Here is a 20,179-nt window from a genome sequence, read left to right on the forward strand (position 1 = left end):
AATACAATTGCAATCCTTGCATCTGAAAGGTGTCATCAATCCTGTTGCAAAACTTCCAGAGGAAAGGACCTGCAGAACAGTGTCCTACAAACTGTTTTTTTCTTAGAGAAAGACTGGAATTGCATTCAGGAAAAGATTTTTATACTCATTTTGGGGATTTAGATTTTACAGTTTATGAGCCTTTCAAGTTTTTGAGCTGCATAAAACATGTCATAGGCATCTCCTTTCATCAGCCAAAATATATACTGTTATTAAAGGATTTAGAGCCCTCTAGTGGTGTTCTGCATCTCTGTTCATTAATTTTATTTTAAACATTGATTTACAAAGCTCTATGGCATCAGTTTTTATGCTTTATTGTTATTAGTTACTGGTTTTCCACAGTAAATGTGTTTTTGGGATTGTTTAGAATCTAGAAAACATAGGTGCAATGGCAATGAATTCTCAGTTCCCATGCTTTATCTCCTATATAGGTGAGGTACTGAGGGTCTTCAGAAGTGTTTTTAAGGCATTAAGTATGTAGAACATCAAAGAGAAAATTTTACTGATAATGAATTACGTGGCAGAGAGTTCAGAGTTGCTTCCAGGAAACTTAATGAACCTGGCCTAAGTCAGGCGTTTGGTGGCATAAGAAGTGACTGTATTTCCCCTTGTTGAACTTCATGGGATTCCTCTCAGCCAATTCTCCAGCCTGTTGAGATCCCTCTGAATGCCAGCACAACTGTCTGGTGCATCAGCTGCTCTTTTCAGTTTTTTTTGTCATCTGCAGACTTGCTGTAGGTGTACTCTGTTCCATTATTTGGGTCATGAATGAGGATGTCTTGGCTCTAATACCCCTGTAGACCCCAGTACCCCTGGGATACTCCACTACAGCACCCGTATTGGTCTGCATGCATATCTTGACACATAATTTCTGAACTGGCTCCTGAACCATCCCAAAGCAGTTCTCCATGCATTCCAGTTGCTCTCTCACATAAATGGCAACTCTTCCTCATAACTTTTCCAGCCTATCCTTCCTAAAAAACGTGTATCCATCCATTGCAATACTCTAGTCATGTGAGTTATTTCACCATGTTTCTGTTATCCTAATGAGGATTGTAGCCCAGTAACTGCACTCAGACTTCTAAGTTCTACTTCCCTCCCCTGCCCCCCATGCTGAATGAATTAGTGTAGGGTTATTTCAGAGAGGTGCCCAAGTGTGCCGATTTCCCAGAATAGGCAAGGGCACTTTCCCCATAGGGCTGTTCTTCAGGCACTTTCTTCTTTGCATGCCTATGCTCAAAGGGATTTCTTTGCCTTTTGGGTTCACTGCCTTCATTTGTCAGTAGTTGAATACAGTACTTTCAGCATTAAGGATTTTTTTCTTTTTTTTTTTTTTTATTTTTTAAACTTTACAGCAATGAGGCTGGATGTGTGCAGTGGGATAATGGAAAAATTCAGGATCTTCCGCACAGAAAAGACTTACGCAGTGAAGGCTGGGAAGTGGTACTTCGAGTTTGAGGCAGTTACTGCAGGAGACATGAAAGTTGGCTGGACCAGGCCGGGTTGTCTGCCGGACCAGGAACTTGGCTCAGATGAAGAAGCTTTTGTTTTTGATGGCTTTAAGGTTTGTATGTATTTATCTAATAATATGAGTGATTGCAAACTTTTAATTTTTTGTCTTATTCTGTGTGTCTCGACTTAATTGCCTTCTTTTCTTTCATTTATGTTTTATGAAATTATTTCTCTCTCTCTCTTTGAGGGCCTAGGTGGAATAAGGAGGATCGTTGTCACCTGAAAAATTAATTAGCAGGATTTGGCATTTCTATAGGGTTTTTTTTCACATCTTTGCAGTATTTGTACATTATATATAAAGCATTGAAAAATCTGAGTGACTTACTCAAATTCAAAATAATGGCAGAGCTGTAATTAACTATGGATAATTTCTTTAAATTTTTACTCTGTTGTCCTCTCTGTAAGAAGTGCCATTAGGGAATAACCATGGTTAAGATTATTAGCAGTAAGTGTTTGAGGCAAACTTTGATACTTTTTATAGGAATGTAAAATAACAAAGAGCGTACCTAGGTTTTTATGGAAATCCTTATAGTTTAGAGTAAATGAGGTATGATAGAACCAGTAATTTTTGCTCAAATTTAACCCTTCATGAGACAATTTGAAAGATTGAAGTAAAAATATATAGGAAAACAAACTATTTTATATGTTACAGATTTTCATCAGAATAGATTAAATGACTCATTAAAACTTTTTATTTCAGTATGAAGGCAAGTGCAACTGCTATCCAAACCATAATTGCTATTAAGGCTACTGATGAGTCATGTCAAAATGTTTCCTGTATCTGATGCTGGAATTCATTTCCTTTATTACTATTACAATATGTAACAGAAATCAACAGTATTCCTGGCTGTTCCTGGTCAGACCAAGCTCTCAAGCTGTATTTTATTCATATTGTTGGAATTTAATTTTTTTTCCCAGTCTTGTATTACACGAGAATATGCCTTAAAAAGGGAACTGAAAAGTTATTTTTGTAAAATACCTGATTGGCTTAAGTAAACTATTCAAGGCCTGTGTCTTTACTAGAAAAGCTTTGTAGTAGTTTGCCTTCTGAATCTTAGGTTTTGACCTTCAGATCTCAGCCCACAAAACTATTTTGTTGTCTTTGATTTTGATGGGTTCTCTCGTTGGGTGGAGAAAAGCTTTTGGCCTTCAAGATATCCAGAAAGGCTCATTTGTTTGGTAGGATTTTCCGGATGGATACAGAGGATAAACATCTACGATGGAATATATGAATAAGGGACCTATTTTTTATTAACTCGTCTTTGTCTTATGTGTGTTACAGTAGTTCTTAGATGTAAATTTATTTGAATTCCAATCCAAGACCCCACCCAAAGCCTTTGCAGTCTTTGACTTGAAGGTCAGTCATATGAATCTTTAATCATGCCCTTAGCTACTCTGGAAATTATCAGCTCAGAGTGTCCATACAAGGACAATTGTATTCCTTTCAAAATCTAGTATGATAGGAAGTTTATTTTTACACAACATTTTTAGAATTATACGTAAGGAAATAATAAAGCTTGTTTGGAAGCTATGAATTTATAGGCTACTAGATTAAATAAAAGCAATTGCTTTAAAAAAGTTTGTGAAGCAGCTATTTAACATAGTAATTGATAGCAGATTATTTTCATTACAAATCTTTATGGCGCTTCTGCATGAAAATAAGCCATGCTCTTACTTGTTTCTATAAAGTTGAAATAGCAAATTTCCCTGTCAGCTCACGTAGCAACATTTAACAATACTGATGTGAGAGGTGCTTGCAGGATGTTAATTGTCAGATTTTGATTTTCAAAGTCAACTTGGAGTACTCACAGGCATTGTTTTGGAATTATATGCTGTGAAAGTGTTAATTTTAGTACCATCTTAATTGAGGGGGCTAATTATTATTTGTACCACTAACAGAGGAACACGTACATCGTCACTATTACTCTGAAATTCTTTAAAATCCTTTTCAGGCACAGCGGTGGCATCAAGGTAATGAGCATTTTGGCCGCTCTTGGTTGGCAGGAGATGTTGTTGGATGTATGGTTGACATGAATGAGCACACTATGATGTTCACCTTAAATGGTGAAATCCTGCTTGATGACTCAGGTTCAGAACTTGCATTCAAAGACTTTGAGGTTGGTGATGGTAAGTACTGTAATACATTGTGCTGTTAACTTGCTGTTGTTGCCCAACTTTTGCTCCAGCTTCCCTTTAATGTGGTTTGCTGCTTGTTTTTCTTTTTTTTTCTTTTTTTTTTTTTCCTCCCTCACTTTAGCAAACTACCCCTTGTCCTTTTCTCTATTTGATTAGTATCAAGCCTTTGAAAAGGAGGTGTGCTGGGTGTAAGGATGAGGCAAGGGCTTTTTCTGCGGTGAAGTTTGCAGCCATCTTTTGTGATCAGAACTTTTGACTATTTTGCAGGGAAGTGTGTGGGGTTTCAAATCTATGACTTCTAACATTTCATCCGTGCTGCAGCAGGTCACCATATGATATAACAGAATCATAGAATGAATCATAGCATGATTTGGATTGGAAGAGACCTTTGAAGATCATCTAGTCCAACCCCCCCACCATGGGCAGTGACATCAAATTTTGTCTAGATCAAGTACTGAAATATTACCAAATTTCTGTCAAATTACTGAGAAGTTAAGGTAGGGAGTTTAAGCCACCTTTAAGGTTTTGTTTTAGCTCTAGGAAGGGAAATGACACCTGATCCAGGATAAAGCCAGCTGGTACAAAGTTAGCCTCTGGAATTTTTCACTTAATTCTAAACCAGCAGATTGAATTTTGTGCCTGTTGTTGTACTGTTCTTAGTGCAACTTTGAGAGTCTACAAGCAGATTTTAGTTTGTCATGAGGCCGAAGTTTATGAGATTGAAAAGATGGCAAAGATTGTGAGATTGTGTCGGGTGCTACATTGATTCTATACCACAAAAGTATGTTTGTTTATAAATTTAATTACATACTTGTGTGTAAATAGGTACATAAAAGGGTAAGAAATTGCATTAATGTAGATACTGCCTAAAATTTCTGAACTATGGTAATGTAAAAAAAAGTAATTCCAAGCTTTAATCTTTCCGTTTCATTTGTTGTAGGTACATATATTCTGGCATATATATTATATGTGTTAAATAATACACCTGTGTTTGAGAGAGAAAGTTAAATTTTTGAACAGTAAAAGCTGGAAATGATACTGTGGGGTTACTGATCCCTGTTCCCAGGGGAAATATGATTCTTATACTTATTAATTAGGCAGTTCCCTGCTTGAATTTTAACCACTTTATTTTCATCTGGATTTCAGATTATTATAATTTCAGGAGTGCTTTGGGAGAAGAATTTTTTTTCCCCCTTCTTCTGTCATACCATAGGAATTAGAAATAGTTTGATTTAATTTAAAATGAGATAATTGTCACCAATTTTCTAGACTCATGCCTGTTACTTTACTGCCTTCAGATTTCCTTAGATACTGTGTTAACATGATGAGGAAAAGGGATGCATGAGTTGGCTTTCTTTTAGTGGCGTGAACATTAAATCATCCTGGCGCCATTAAATTATAATGGCTTTCCAGTTATTTGACAGTATAATCCCATTGAGAAGAGAGGGATTCTGAGAGAAATGGGAATTCCATGAAATTCTGAGGGTCACCTGTTTGACCACTATTTTGATTTCAAATTTGATGAAATCACAGTGGTATAGCTTTTTGGTGCTTGTTTCCAGCTGCAGGTTCAGATTTAGAGAGATCTCTGTTGAGTCTGAAACTGCTAATGTAGTTCCCAGTTTGCCGTGGAACCTGAAGCCATGTCAAAGACAATGTCAATGTCTCACCTCTCAGATTTTTCACAATATCCTTTTAATTCACATTAAGTTCCTCTAGTGTTGTGTTTGTAGAAAAGAGCTTGCCTTTGAAATAAAGCTCTCTTATTCTGCTTTCAAAGGAACGTGCTGGTTGATCTCAGATTTAATAACTTGGATCAATATTATGGATATTTCCTATACAGTTCATGGGAGGGGAGGGCATCTATATGTATGTGTGTATATATACAAACACACATATGAAATACCCAAATTAAATATGACGTTTTACAGGGTTTTCATTTTTTTGTAGGCTGGCTTTAGTTTGATTTTGTTAATGGTTCTTTCTTAGGAGCATTGAGACCTTTCTGCAGGTCACTTCTGTCAGTGAATCTTGTGCATGCAATGTGCTGCTGCAGAAAGGGACCTTTCACTTTAGAAAAAAAGGTAGAAGTTCTGGTCAGACCCCAGTGTCCTGCTTTGAAGAGTGCAGTCTGACTATAAATCAGTCCTGTAGTTTTAATTTACTTAGGAACAGTGAAAAGGGAATATGGTACTCTGCCAGCTTACTAGTAAGACTCATATGCTGCTTCTTATGTAAGGTACCATCTCACTGTAAAATTGTTAAACATAATGGCATATTATTATACATTTGTGCAAGAAAAATTTCACGCTGTGGATATGCACAAGTACACTGAGCAAACCAAATTTTATTTTGTCAACTCATGATCTCTGTGAGCATGAACTGTTTGTAGCGACTGTTTGAATTGGGTCAGGAGGTTCATCCTATGTTCTTGAAAGTAGGGAACATTATAAAAAGTGTTTTATTTATAAAAAATGTGGCTGTCCTATGCTTTGCCACATGTGACAGACAATGCTAGAGGGTTAGTTTCCTTGTGGTGGTGTTAAAGTCTTTCTACTTGATTTGCTGTTTCCTACAATAAAATAAAAATTTGGCTCCATAGCTCAGTTGTTACCCTGGAGATTAAGAGCCAGGTCATGGGTAAATCACCTTTTTATGCACCTCCAGCATGCAAGGGCTACACAGGATCTGTGGAGTATCACATCTAGAATGGCTGCGTGCCCATTTAGAGAAGGGTACTGAAAGTTAATTTGTATTCCGTAGTAAGAGACGTAACTGCTTTACTTGCAGGAGTTGGCTACATGTACAGTACCATTCTGACATCAATGAAATTTGTATTGGTGAGAGAGATTGTCATCTTGATTCCGTATTGGCTACAGGTACAGGGTTGACTGAGAGATTGTCATTTTGATTCCATATCAGCTACAGGTACTAGACTGACTAAAAACATCAGTGAGAGTTTTACCTGTGTAGGAATTTTGCTCAGGGTTTCTTTGGTTTGGTTGTTGTTATTCTTTTCAGGGAATCTTGCAATTACTCATTTACATTTTATTTGTGTGCTTAGTTCATGTCTAAGAATGAATCTGTCTGTGAGATCTTTTTTTCTTAGCCCACAGGAAAATGCATAGGTAGAAGAATTAACATTTACGTGCATTCTGTTTAACAAAGGGTAAATATTAGTAATATTTTAAATATTTTACATATTTAAAATCTTCCTGTTTGATTTAGTTTTGTGTCATGTATGCATCTCAGTCTTCATGAATAAAGTTAATCATCTTTTCTTGGATTTTGGGCTGCATCTAATTATCTAATCAGCTTTTTCTATGATATATGCTTACTGAATTCTACTGATGACATCAGTTGCTATGGCTTTTTTTGTTTTGTAAAAAAAATATTTCCTGTTTGATTTGAGGGCTGTAATAAAGAGGAGCTGGTTATATGTTAATTCTCAAGGTGCTGGAGATAGACCTTGCTACTTCCTTTCATGAAATATTTGTCTTGTGCAGAAACATAAAAAAAATTTTCATATAAATATAGTCTCTATATATATAGATATGGCATGTTCACAGCTGATTGACTTACATCTGCTTGTGTTTGAACGCTTATTTTATGCTTTTGTTCCTTTGTGTTTTCTATGAAAACATAGCAGTGTTTCTACCAAAAATCTAGTTAGGTCACTATTTTGTTTTCAACAGCAGAGGATAGCAAATGCCTGTGGATGCATGTCAGAACAGGATAAGTAGATAGTGATACAGTCACTCAGCCTCCAGTGATTTCTGGTTCAGGAGCTTTCTGATGGCAAACATGATATGTTTCTGTTGAATAGTCCTGATGGGTTTTTTTGTGTGTGTTATGTTTTGGGGTTGTTTTTTATTTTTTTATTTTCCACATGAAGGTCTCTAAACACTTTTTGAATCAATGTGAGCTGTTAGCATCCATGATGCTATGAGTCAGAGAATTCCACAACATTACTATCAGGTGTATAAGGAAGTCCCTCCCTTTGTTTTGAAGATTGCTACCAAACAGTTTCTTTCATCATAATATTTGTTATGAAAGACATTGAAAAATCATTTACTGTTCATCTTCTCTATGCCACTTGTAATGGGAGTATGTATCATACCTCCTTAATTTATTTTTGGAGGCTGGAATATCATGATTACTTTAATTATTGCTGATAAGAAAGCAGTTTCATTTGCATTAGCCATTTTTAGATCTATTATATCCTTTTTGAGACGTGGAAAGCAAAACTCTTCATAAGGTTCTAAATGTGGGTGCCATACATCCTGGAAACATCTGAAAATGTTTTACATCGATAAGTACTAGAAATTAAATGGTGAGGTGATTGAGATAGAGAAAGCACATGCTTTAGGCTGCATATACCTATGTGGTTTACAGCAAATCTAATGTCATTTTTGGTTAATACTGTGAGAATTCACAGTCACAACTGTTTCTGTGAAAACCTGTTCTCAAACAACTTGATGCCCATAGGAGGCTGTTATTGTTCTCGAGTGATGAGCTGAGATTTGTAAGCTTATTGAAAATAGAATTTTGACTTTTGGCTTTGCTTAAAAACTTTTGCAACAGCTTATGGATTCCTTTAACTCAACAGGGAGCCTAGTAAATTCTCCTGTACTAGCGCTGCTGGGCTCTACCACAGCGTAAATCTATATATGCAAGTAGAACCTTCCTAGTTATGTGTTATATAATACAATTTTGTTTCATTTAGTGCCGGAAGATACTCTTTGTTATTGTCTATCATTGAATTTGCACTGGTAGAATGGACATAAATCATGTTGTCTAAATCATCTATGTTATCTGAGAAGTTCTTGCCTTGTGATTTAAGAGCCTTGCTATGAAGATAAAAATCTGGAATACACTAATAGTGTATGTCCTTTAATTTATCATGCCTAATACACATACACGTGATAGTCAATCTTGTATATCTGTAATAAAATCTTCAAAAGGTGGTACTGAAGGCTGATCTTGTATCTGTTGAGCAGTCATTCCTACAGGAATGGTGTTGATGGTGCTCTGGAGTTTGCTTTTGTCTCTAAAGAACATTTAATGAACACATATTCTGCCCCCTCCCCCCCCCCCCTTTTTTTTTTTTTTTTCAATCTGGGCAGCCTATAGAATAGTGAGGAACTACTTGTACTTTGTCCTTATACTCTTTAATACCTGGTATATTCACTTGAACCAAAATCATTGAACAGAGCTTCATGTTTCTTGTTGATACAAAAGAAAGGGTTTTGTTAATAACTGGGTCAAATGAATCTAAAGAGCGATTTGTAGTTGAGGAAATTCAAAATCAGGATTAAAAAAAAAAAGAAGAAATAAAAGATTTGTTTAGGTTTTTAGACTGTGATTCTGAACCTGAGGAAAAAAAAAAAAACCAAATATTTTTTTAAAAAGTGCAAAGGAGTCACAAGTGAGTTCCCTGTGCTGGTGAAACGGTAAGAGAGTGGATGCATACAAATGTGAAGCTGATTCAAAAGTAAAAAAAAAAAAAACCTAACCCAAAACCAGACTACTCTAAGTTTCATGAAGCTACAGTATCTTATTGTCAGTTCTCACTATCTAGAGCCACAAAGTGTTATGAAGTTTTTTAATTAATTAATTTTAATATTTTTTAAAATTTACAGCATGCACTTGTATATTTGTAAAGTTTCACTACTATAGCTGTGTCAGCAAGCACTATATTACTTTTAAAGTAATTTTTGAGGTTCTCTTAAAATACCATCACTAATGCAATTTTAGGAAGAATATCAATAATAGTAAGACTTGGAGTAAAATTGGCAACACTCTACTGGCTTAACAGAGAGATCTGTTTGTCAGACTCCTTGAAGTACTCTTAGATTTCTGTGAAGTAAATTGAGTGTTGCATTAAGAGATCCATGTCTATTAAAGAGCTTTTCGTTTTCAGAATAATATTTGAGATACAGCATTGGTGATGCATTCTTGATGACTGCTTGCATTTATACTGTTTGTTTTTTGGAATTTGTTTCTTAACTTTATTTTCCAAGTGATTTTAATTGGGTTATGGAAGACAGCAGTTCTCCGATGTTCATGAAGTACAACCCATGTGTTCTTTCATCTTGTTTTAAGGATTTCTACCTGTGTGCAGCCTGGGGCCATCTCAAGTGGGAAGAATGAACTTTGGAAAAGATGTCAGCACTCTAAAATATTTCACTATCTGTGGCTTACAGGAAGGGTATGAACCCTTTGCTGTTAATACAAACAGAGACATCACTATTTGGCTGAGTAAAAGGCTCCCTCAGTTTCTACCAGTGCCACAAAATCATGAACATATTGAGGTTTGTAATCCTATTAAAATGTTTCTAGAGGCTTCTATGAATATGTTTGAATTATGTTTTTACTTTTGTACTTCTAGACAAGATTTTTAATGTGATATGTTAAGCCAATTCTGGATGAACCTTGCACAAGTTTCTTACATTGAGTGGAGTTGCAAATGCTGTAATTATTTGGTTGATAGTATTCCTTTGTCTGTGAAATCTGTCATATGTGTAAACATAAGATTCTCAGAGACAAATTCAACAAGATGTCCTCACTAAGAGCTCCTTGTGCAGTGAGAGCTATGTTTGTAAACAACTTCCAGAAATCGAGCGTTTCTACATAACAGATACCATGTGTTCTGGTGCACACACTTTGTGAAGTGATTTTTCCATAACTATTTGGTTTTAATTTTAATAAATATTTATTAGCCAGTTGTGTCAACACTTATGTTGCAATAAGTTGAGCATCTTGATGGAACTGAATTCATGCCTTGTAGGTCTACCATGAAATTGTTATGAAATTGATGAAGTAAGTACTCTTTTTCAACTGATGTGTCTCCCTGTGTAGGATTTAAGAAATAATTTGTGTTCTTGCATATGTTCATGTATGATTTATATTAGTTGATTTGTGTTGTTTTGAGCAGGGTTGTCTTTATGTTGCAGAGTTATGATGAAAGAGGTAATTCATTTGAGTGCTTTTTTGATTTAACAATGGAACAACAAAAACCTTCAGTCCCTATAGTTACTATTTCCCATTAAAATAGCAGCACTTTTACAGTACATTTGACTATTGGCAGCGTACTGTTGCAAGTTTTTCAAGTCATGGATGCTTATTCTAGAAATATAATTTGAACATTTACAAGGGGGAAAAAGCATCAGCTTCAAAACAACTAAATCTTTACATTTGATAGGTGATGAGAATTGATGGCACCATAGACAGCTGCCCCTGCCTGAAGGTCACACAGAAGTCCTTTGGTTCACAGAACAGTAAAACAGACGTCATGTTTTTTCGATTAAGCATGCCCATTGAATGTGCTGAGGTGTTCTCCAGATCAGTGCCAGGAGGCTTACCAGGGCCTGGTCTTTTTGGTCCGAAGAATGACTTGGAGGATTATGATGCTGATTCTGATTTTGAGGTTCTAATGAAAACTGCTCATGGTCATCTAGTTCCCGACCGGACAGAAAGAGAAAAAGATGCTACAAAACCAGAGTTAAACAACCATAAAGATTATGTTCAAGAAAAACCTTCACGTCTTAAACAAAGGTTTGTAGCACATTTGACTTACTTTTTTTTTTTTCCCCTTATTTTCCTTTTTTTTTCCTTTTTTTTTCCTTTTTTTTCCTTTTTTTTCCTTTTTTTTCCTTTTTTTTCCTTTTTTTTCCTTTTTTTTCCTTTTTTTTCCCTTTTTTTTCCTTTTTTTTCCCTTTTTTTTTTCCTTTTTTTCCTTTTTTTCCTTTTTTTTTTTCCTTATTTTTTTCTTTTTTGGGTTTTTTTTTTTTCCTGTTTCTTGAATAGTAGAAGAAAATGCCAGTCAGATCTGCAGAGATTTTTTTCCCTAATTTTGCCTTAAATTTGGATATAACATATTAGGTGGGACGGTGAGCATTCATGTGACTAAATTGCATCATCACTTATGATGTAATCAATTAAAATTAAGCAGAAAACTTAAAACATTTTTCAAGCTATTAGAAACGTATCATTGGATTTACGGTGAAGTCTTTTGTCATCATCATGTGAAGTGCACTCTAAAACCATGGGGATCCATTCTGACAGAACTAGGAAGTCTTCAAAGTGACATGCAATGTTTTTTCATGTGGTGTCCAAGAAGCTGAAGGTGTTACATAATCTTTATCTAGAAACGTATATTAGTGTCTTATCTCACTTAATGAACCAAATAATCATAAGAATATTCTCTAGTTGACATGTTCATTCCCCCTAATTTTTCTTATGGAGTCAGGAGCAGAACACCTAACTTGATGATGCTGTGGAGATGTGAACACTGGGCCATTATCCAGACAATATTACTGCAGCTTTTCATCCCTTTTCTGCTCCTCTTTACCAAACCTGGTTTGTTAAAGATTTCAATTGCAGAATAAATCAGGGCATGTGGATGGTATTTTTAAATGCATGAAGGTAATTTAAGGTTCCACATTCTTCCAAAGTGACATAGGTGTTTAACAGCCTGATAAATTTTTACGTTGTGCGAGTTTAGTTTCCAAGTAACTTTTGAATAGCTTAAGCTCAGAATTGATTTAAATACTTTTAAAAATGAACCCATCTCTTTCTCTTTTTTGAAGAATTTATTTTGTTTTAATGTACATGGAAGTAATACACTAACTAGTGCCATGTATTAATAATGTAATAAATACTATGTATTTAGAGCTAGCATAATAAATATAATGTATTTAGGGAAAATGTATCAATGTAAAATTCCTTTGTGTACATACATTGTTATAATGAGCTTTTCATAGTGATTTTGATTTCACTTATTTTATTACAGATTTATGCTCAGGAGGACAAAGCCAGATTATAGCACAAGTCACTCTGCACGGCTTACTGAGGATGTGCTAGCAGATGATAGGGATGACTATGATTATTTGATGCAAACTTCCACGGTACCGTAACATAAGATTGGTATTTTAGCTGTTTCCTTTTTTTTATTATTTTTTTATTTTTTAATAACTACATGTTCTTGGTTGTAACAGCTTCCAAACCTAATTTACAGGGAAAATGCCTGTGGTAGCCCTGTGCTACTGAAGTTGAGACCGCTATGTTCCTTTTGTTTTGACTTGATTATCAGTCTAAAACAATTTCTACGTGGAAAACCATAAATTAATTGAATCTATTTTTGACACTACTGTCAAGAACACGAAACATAAAAGAGGAAGAATAAATAGTTGTAGAATAATGGAATAAATGGGAAAAAGTGCATTAAGCTAATGTCAGGTCAATGTTCAGGACCATTTGAAAGCGTCTGTGCTGATTTTACTAAGCATTTATTTCATGAAATTCCCAGTGAAAGTTTTGTGCAGGTTTTGTGCATCTTCCTCTGACAAGCATAAGCACTCAGTCTTCAATGTTCAATGGAAAAAATACTTCTCTTTTGAATGCATTCTCCTCTTTCTAAAAGATATTAGATACTAGAGACTGAGTCACCTACAGTATAAAAATTGTAGCTGCAGTACAAAAATAGCCTACAATGCTATGATGCAGAAGCCTACAACACAAGCGTATAAGCCGCAACTTTAATCTTTTACATTTTGTGTTTTAACATACATATTTTGTTGGCTGTATTTTGATTTGTGTTTATATTCTTTTGTTGCTTTGCTTATGAATTGCACTTGAAACAAGTCTATGCTACTTTTGAAGAGATAATGTTTTCAGATTTTAGAACAATACATTAATTCTGAATCAAACTGATACACTGGAAACCAAATACTTACATTCATTGACATTATTTTTTTTATTGACAGTACTATTATTCAGTGAGAATATTTCCGGGTCAAGAACCTGCTAATGTCTGGGTGGGCTGGATTACATCTGACTTTCACCAGTATGACACAAGCTTTGAGTTGGACAGAGTGCGTACTGTCACAGTTACACTGGGAGATGAAAAAGGGAAGGTTCATGAGAGGTTGGTTACAATTTTCTTAAAAAGATACATATTTTATACCCATAAAAGCAACTAACAATTTATAAACTCTAAATCCACCCTATTTAATGTAGTTGGGTTGATGTAAAAACAAAGCAATAGGTAAAAGTTTAACTTTACTTGTTTTCTTCTCTTGCTTGTGAAGAAACAATGGAGTAGTAATCTAATCAAATCAATAGGCACTGAAACGTAAAATAGCTTTTCTATGTAGTTTCAGACCATGATCCTGTAAATACTGACTTCTGGACTGGTACAAAATAGAGCAAAATACCTTGTAGTATTTTTGGAACTTTTTGGTTTTGAGCAGATCAAAATTAGTACAAGAATTCCTCTCAGCACTTCAGTTGTGATCCATGCCAGAAATTATATGTTATGGTTAATTTCTAAAATGATTTAAAACATTATTTTGCAAAGTCAGTTTTGTCTCTTGGAATTTTACAAAAGATTTGCACTTGTTCATGTTTTGTCATCTTCAGTTTTTATTTTTTCAATTATGAAGTCTAGGTTTCATTGAATTTTGGCATTAGTTATGGAGGGATCTGCTATTTTCAGCCACAAGGCGCTGTTGGTTTCAGCCATACTAAGTTGTTCTTAGTCCACTATGTAAAGTTTACACACCATCCATAAATAAATTTGTCTTTTGACATTCAGTATAAAACGCAGCAACTGCTATATGGTGTGCGCAGGAGAGAGCATGAGCCCTGGACAAGGACGTAATAATAATGGTCTGGAGATTGGTTGCTTAATTGATGCTGCCAGTGGCCTGCTGACCTTCACAGCTAACGGCAAGGAGCTAGGCACGTACTATCAGGTCAGTATTTTTTGATGATGTCTTCCAGTGGGAATGGGGAAAACCAGATCATCAGATTGCATCTTATTAGAAACTTTTTTACCAGATTGGAAGAAAAAGTAATTGTGGTTGTTATGGCAATGATTTTTTTTCCCTCCTACTTGGATTTTCTGGGGTTTTATTCAAAGGCTTGCACTTATTGACTGTCAATACAGACATTTGGGGACGAGAAGGGCTAATAAGTAATAGTGTTTTCCTGTCTTCAGTGGTTATATATTTGTGCATATTTGATTTAGGTTGAACCAAGTACAAAGTTATTTCCTGCTGTATTTGCTCAAGCTACAAGCCCCAACGTTTTCCAGTTTGAATTGGGAAGAATAAAGGTAAATAATGCTTCATTTTGTGCAGGTTTTGGTCTAATATATCATATCAAATAATCTTTTTTTTTTTTTTTTTTTTTTTGGTCATTCGTTGCCTGCAATGTGTTCTTGGTATTGGGCACACTTTTATGATTCCAAATGTTTGCACTATTGTCACTTATTTTTATTCTTAACTCATTTTAAAATACTTTGTGTATTTAAAAGACAGTACATTGGATGAGAAGGGTTTTAACTGATTAGAATTAGCAGAGGATATTGCAAAGTCCTGTTGAATTTTCTGAATCTCGTCCTTCATGATGAAACGAAAGCGGGGTCAGTAAGGCAAATCTCTTATTCTACAAACGGATTACCGGTTTATCTGCAGATTAGGTTAGGGTTTTAAAATAGTTTTATAGTACATTCAAACGATACACTCAAGTGTAAACTCAGCTTCAGTAAACTGTAAACGTCAGTAAACTCAGTAAACTGAGCTGAAGTTTCCTTGCATGCTTTGAATACATGGACTTCTAAGAAATCAGAAGAGGTAAAAGAAGAGTGGAGTTCAGATCGCTGGTCCAAGGAAGTGACCACATATTCTATTCAAGCTTCTATTTCAAATTTAGCTATTTTGAAAAAATTGTTGTGGGCAATGCTCTTTTGCTGCTAATCTGCCAACAGTTCCCAGCTGGTTTTACAAACTACTGAAAATGTTAATTTCCTGTGCACTGTACTTCAATATACTGTATGTTGAATATATTTCTTGAAATTATTTGGTAAAGATAATAAAACCGATCATCTCTTCTGTTGGAATTTTCCAGAATGTAATGCCATTATCTGCTGGCTTATTCAAAAGCGAACACAAGAACCCAGTCTCTCAATGTCCTCCACGTCTCCATGTCCAGTTTCTGACTCATGTGCTTTGGAGCAGAGTGCCAAACCACTTCTTGAAGGTTGATGTCTCTCGGATCAGTGAACGTCAAGGCTGGATGATACAGTGCCTAAATCCTTTGCAGTTCATGGCCCTTCATATTCCTGAAGAAAACAGGTTGATGTTTGTGTATTGAAGTATATAAGAATTAGGCTGGGATTATGAAGCTAGATATATACAATTTCTATAAGAAAAGCCCAAGGTCACCTCTGTATTTATAACACATGTAAATAAAGGCAGTGTGTTTATTTAGCTAATATTAAAAATTAATCTTATTTTTCAAAGTTTTAAAATCTGCCTCCTTTTGTTGTGTTTCCAACCTCTCCTAGGTTCTCTCCAAACACTTTAATAGCATATATAGGTTTTGAATGAAAGTGAAAGGAACTCTGTTTATGAATTATTAAAGATAATCTGGAAGATAGAAAAAGATCTGTTTCTGTAGAGGTTTTTTTAAGATTTGTGACCAATTTAATTATTCCATTACTTCAATTTTCCTAAATTTAGTTTAAACAATTGGAGAAATTTAACTCTGTAATTTCCTGGTTACTCAAATGCCTCAACATTTTGACAGAGACAAAACTGAAAATGAAATCACTAAAAATTAGGGAAGAATTCTAAACAAATAACTCCACTCCCAAATCCTCTGCAAATGAACTGGTTAGTCTGTTGCCATTTTGCAACCCCAGATCTAAAAACAGTAAAGGATCTCAATTTATACTCGTTTTAAAACTTTCATTTGCTGTTATCCAAATTATTGTTTGTAGTATGAAGAATTATTCTGTGTTAAGTAAATAATTTTAATCTTTCCCCACTGAAAGTAGTTGAACTTTAGGAGTAACTTGAATAAATTCCCATTTGAACTTTGTTCTTAGTTCTTAATTCTTAGGTTGACAGTGTTTCTCACATGAAAGCTGATATTAATTTTAATTTATTTTAATTCCTTCACTGAAGTAAGTTTTTGCACTGATAAGGAATTTACTGTATTTTTTTTTTTTTTTTCCTCTGCAGAACAATTGATATTTTAGAGCTGACAGAACAAGAAGAATTGCTGAAATTTCACTACCATACCCTCCGGTTATATTCAGCTGTCTGTGCTTTAGGCAACAACCGAGTGGCCCATGCTATGTGTAGCCATGTGGATGAATCTCAGCTCCTGTATGCTATTGAGAATAAATACATGCCGGGATTATTACGTGCAGGATATTATGACTTACTTATTGATATCCATCTCAATACCTATGCAACTGCCAGGTTAATGATGAATAATGAATTTATAGTTCCAATGACAGATGAGACCAAGAGTATTACTTTGTTTCCTGATGAAAACAAAAAACATGGCCTCCCTGGTATAGGACTTAGCACTTCATTAAGGCCAAGAATGCAGTTCTCCTCTCCAAGTTTTGTAAGCATCAGTAGTGAATGCTTTCAATTCAGTCCTGAATTCCCTCTGGAAATCTTAAAGGCCAAAACCATAGAGATGCTGACTGAAGCTGTTCAGGAGGGCAGCCTCCATGTCAGAGATCCGGTTGGAGGTTCTACAGAGTTTCTGTTTGTCCCTCTCATCAAACTCTTTTATACTCTCCTTATTATGGGAATCTTCCACAATGAGGATCTGAAACACATATTGCAGTTGATTGAGCCCCGGGTTTTCAAAGAAGCAGTGAGCCAGGAGGAGGATGAAATTGATTTCTCAGAGAAGGAGCTGAGTTCAGATGAGCTCAAGTCAGAAGAAGGAGAGGAAGAAACCAGAGGAGAGCAAGTGCCAAAGGAAGGACTCCTTCAGATGAAACTTCCAGAACCTGTTAAATTACAGGTAACAATACTGCTGTGATGGTAGTTGTTCCCATTTCTTGACAGATCCTTTTTTCTTCAGTTGGTAATTTCTCTTTCAAGGAATACAGCATTTTGATGTTAGTTAAATAGAGCAGTAATTTCCTTACAGGAAATGGCAAGATTTAGTATCTTCCTGATGTTATAAACTTGTTCCCCATAGATCAAACTACTGCTGTTTCATGAAATAGAATTACTTTCTCAATAACATTAACAGAGTATTCTTCCTTTTTATGGATCCAGACAGAAAAGAAATTCCCTAGAGGCAAGGAGTAAGCCCGTTCTCTTATATAAGTAAGACTTTTATTAGCCTGAGGCACATAAATCTCTTGCAGATGCCAGATTTTCCTGGTGTAGGATTACGTCAGATGTAATAAATGACAGCGTTAAAGACTTTAGTCACTTTATTTGATACTAACTGCTGCTGTAAAGAATCCGTCCTTATTTGCATAATATACAGAACATATTTCTTAGATTGCCAGCTCTTCTTTCTCTTACAATACTGTTATCTCAGATGTGTCATCTACTCCAGTACCTGTGTGATTGCCAAGTACGACACCGAATAGAAGCCATTGTAGCATTTTCAGATGATTTTGTGGCTAAGCTTCAAGAGAATCAACGCTTCCGGTACAATGAAGTGATGCAGGCCTTGAACATGTCTGCTGCCCTGACAGCTAGAAAAACAAAAGAATTTCGATCCCCACCTCAGGAGCAGGTACAGCTTACAATGGGCAATTTAGTTTTAGTTGTGCTCTGTGTGGGAGAGTTCTGCTTGATTTTAAAGGTTTTCCTTTTAGAGATCAGTGTCGTTTGCCCTTCTTTTGTATTCTTTAAGATTAATATGCTGCTGAACTTTAAAGATGATAAAAGTGATTGTCCTTGCCCTGAAGAAATTCGGGATCAACTATTGGATTTCCATGAAGACCTCATGACGCACTGTGGTAAGTCTTGTTACTGAAGATTTTTACTTTTTTAATTATATTAGCTTTAGAAGCAATTTTTAATAGATAATTTTACATAAGAAACACCAACTAAATAGTCTATAGATTACACTATATCAATTAGAAATATTATAAAGTAAAGATAATCAGCTTGTAGTGAAAACCAAGAAAATGTTCTTCTTATATCTGGTCAAACTGGAAAGGAATACAGTGTTTTGCTTTGTGAGGGAAAGGGGGTATTTTTCACCCGTACAACTCTGGGAATTTCTTTGGGCTTAATGTATTGGGTAACACAGTATCTCACTTGTTATTCAAGGATTTCCTCTGCCCTATGCCCTCTTCCTTGCACTCGCTTGCATAGGTTGCTATAGGTTAGCTTTGCTATATCAAATTGCCTATGGCCATGTTAACAACAATATAAGATAAATATTAGTAGCTGACTCTTCTCAGACATGAATGAAGATATAGAAGTTTATTATCTATTGAAATAGACTAATAATCAAAAGGAGCAGTTAAATTTCTGTGGTTTTGATTTCTTTGCTTTAGTTAATAAAAAAATTAAATTATATTTCATATTAAAATGTGAAATATAATAAAAATTTAAAAACAAAAATACCAATATAAAAATTAAGCCCCAAAATGTGTATTTCAAATGTAAAGCTTATATCCACAAATACTGCAAATTCAGTTATAGAGTATTTTGTTCGGAATGCGTGCTTATTTACATTTTGCCTTGAGGACTGTCTTGGTTTCCTGTTTGGGGGATGCTCATCCCTTCATTTAACTTCACTACCCTATTTTAAAAAAATAAGTAAAAGAGACAGCAGACACCGTAAGCAGACAAGCAGCTTAACTTCCACTTCATGTCTCATCAGCTAGGAGAAGCTAATGCAGGGATGTATGATAATATCTTTTTTAACTAATATTCTGGTCAGGGAAGGAGCTTTGGACAGGAGAATCTCTGTACTTTACCTCCAAAATTGCATGCCTTATTCAGCTGAGTTTAACTGGAAATAGCATGTTTAATTATTTAATTTACTACCTTAAAATATTCAAATAAACAAAGCCACACCATCAATATCTGACTTCATAACACATGAATTTTCTTTCTTGGTAGAGCAAGCACAGTTTGATATCCTTGTGTATCACAAGACAATTTGGTTAAATTGGTCCATCTCAAAGATATTTCTGTTACTAAAATAATCACAGATTCATGAAGGTATCAAATATCATGGAAGGTCTTTAATGCAGCCTCTTACTCAAAGCAGAGTCAATGCTGAACTCAGACTTGGTTGCTCAGTGTCACAGGACTTGAGTGTCCTAATGGTGATTTTTTTCTTTTTATTTTCTGTCAGTTTGAAACCCTGCCTGGTTTAGATTGACAATTGTATCTTGTTCCCCTCAGAAAAGAGCATGGCTGCATTTTCTTGCTAACTTCCTTGTAGGTTTTGGTGGACTGCTATAAGGTCCACCATAAAGCTTCTGTTCTGCATGTTGACAAACCCAGTTCCTTCATTCTCTTCTAATAGGACAAGTGGTCCAGCCACCAATCATCTTGATGGGCCATTGTTGGGTGTTCTCCAGCTTTTTAATGTTTTTCTTGTATTGGGTAGCCCAAAACTAGATGTAGTATTCCAGATGTCATCTCATGAGTGCTGAGTACTGGGGAATAATCACTTGCCTTGAGCTAGTGATTAT

At 35.3% G+C, this 20,179-nt stretch overlaps 1 protein-coding gene across 1 annotated transcript in view; it reads left to right on the forward strand.

Moving 5' to 3' along the window:
* RYR2 (ryanodine receptor 2) overlaps positions 1–20,179 on the forward strand; it is a 440,097-nt gene that overhangs the window by 276,333 nt on the left and 143,585 nt on the right. Inside the window, exons 28-39 of the mRNA XM_074144589.1 lie at positions 1,395–1,603; positions 3,504–3,678; positions 9,793–10,001; positions 10,892–11,244; positions 12,482–12,596; positions 13,455–13,615; positions 14,285–14,444; positions 14,720–14,806; positions 15,601–15,827; positions 16,719–17,523; positions 18,055–18,255; positions 18,376–18,481. Coding sequence (XP_074000690.1) covers positions 1,395–1,603; positions 3,504–3,678; positions 9,793–10,001; positions 10,892–11,244; positions 12,482–12,596; positions 13,455–13,615; positions 14,285–14,444; positions 14,720–14,806; positions 15,601–15,827; positions 16,719–17,523; positions 18,055–18,255; positions 18,376–18,481 — 2,808 coding nt within the window. The remainder of the gene's footprint in view (positions 1–1,394; positions 1,604–3,503; positions 3,679–9,792; positions 10,002–10,891; positions 11,245–12,481; positions 12,597–13,454; positions 13,616–14,284; positions 14,445–14,719; positions 14,807–15,600; positions 15,828–16,718; positions 17,524–18,054; positions 18,256–18,375; positions 18,482–20,179) is intronic.

Source organism: Numenius arquata, chromosome 2 (genome assembly GCF_964106895.1).
Source record: "Numenius arquata chromosome 2, bNumArq3.hap1.1, whole genome shotgun sequence".
NCBI lineage: Eukaryota > Metazoa > Chordata > Aves > Charadriiformes > Scolopacidae > Numenius > Numenius arquata.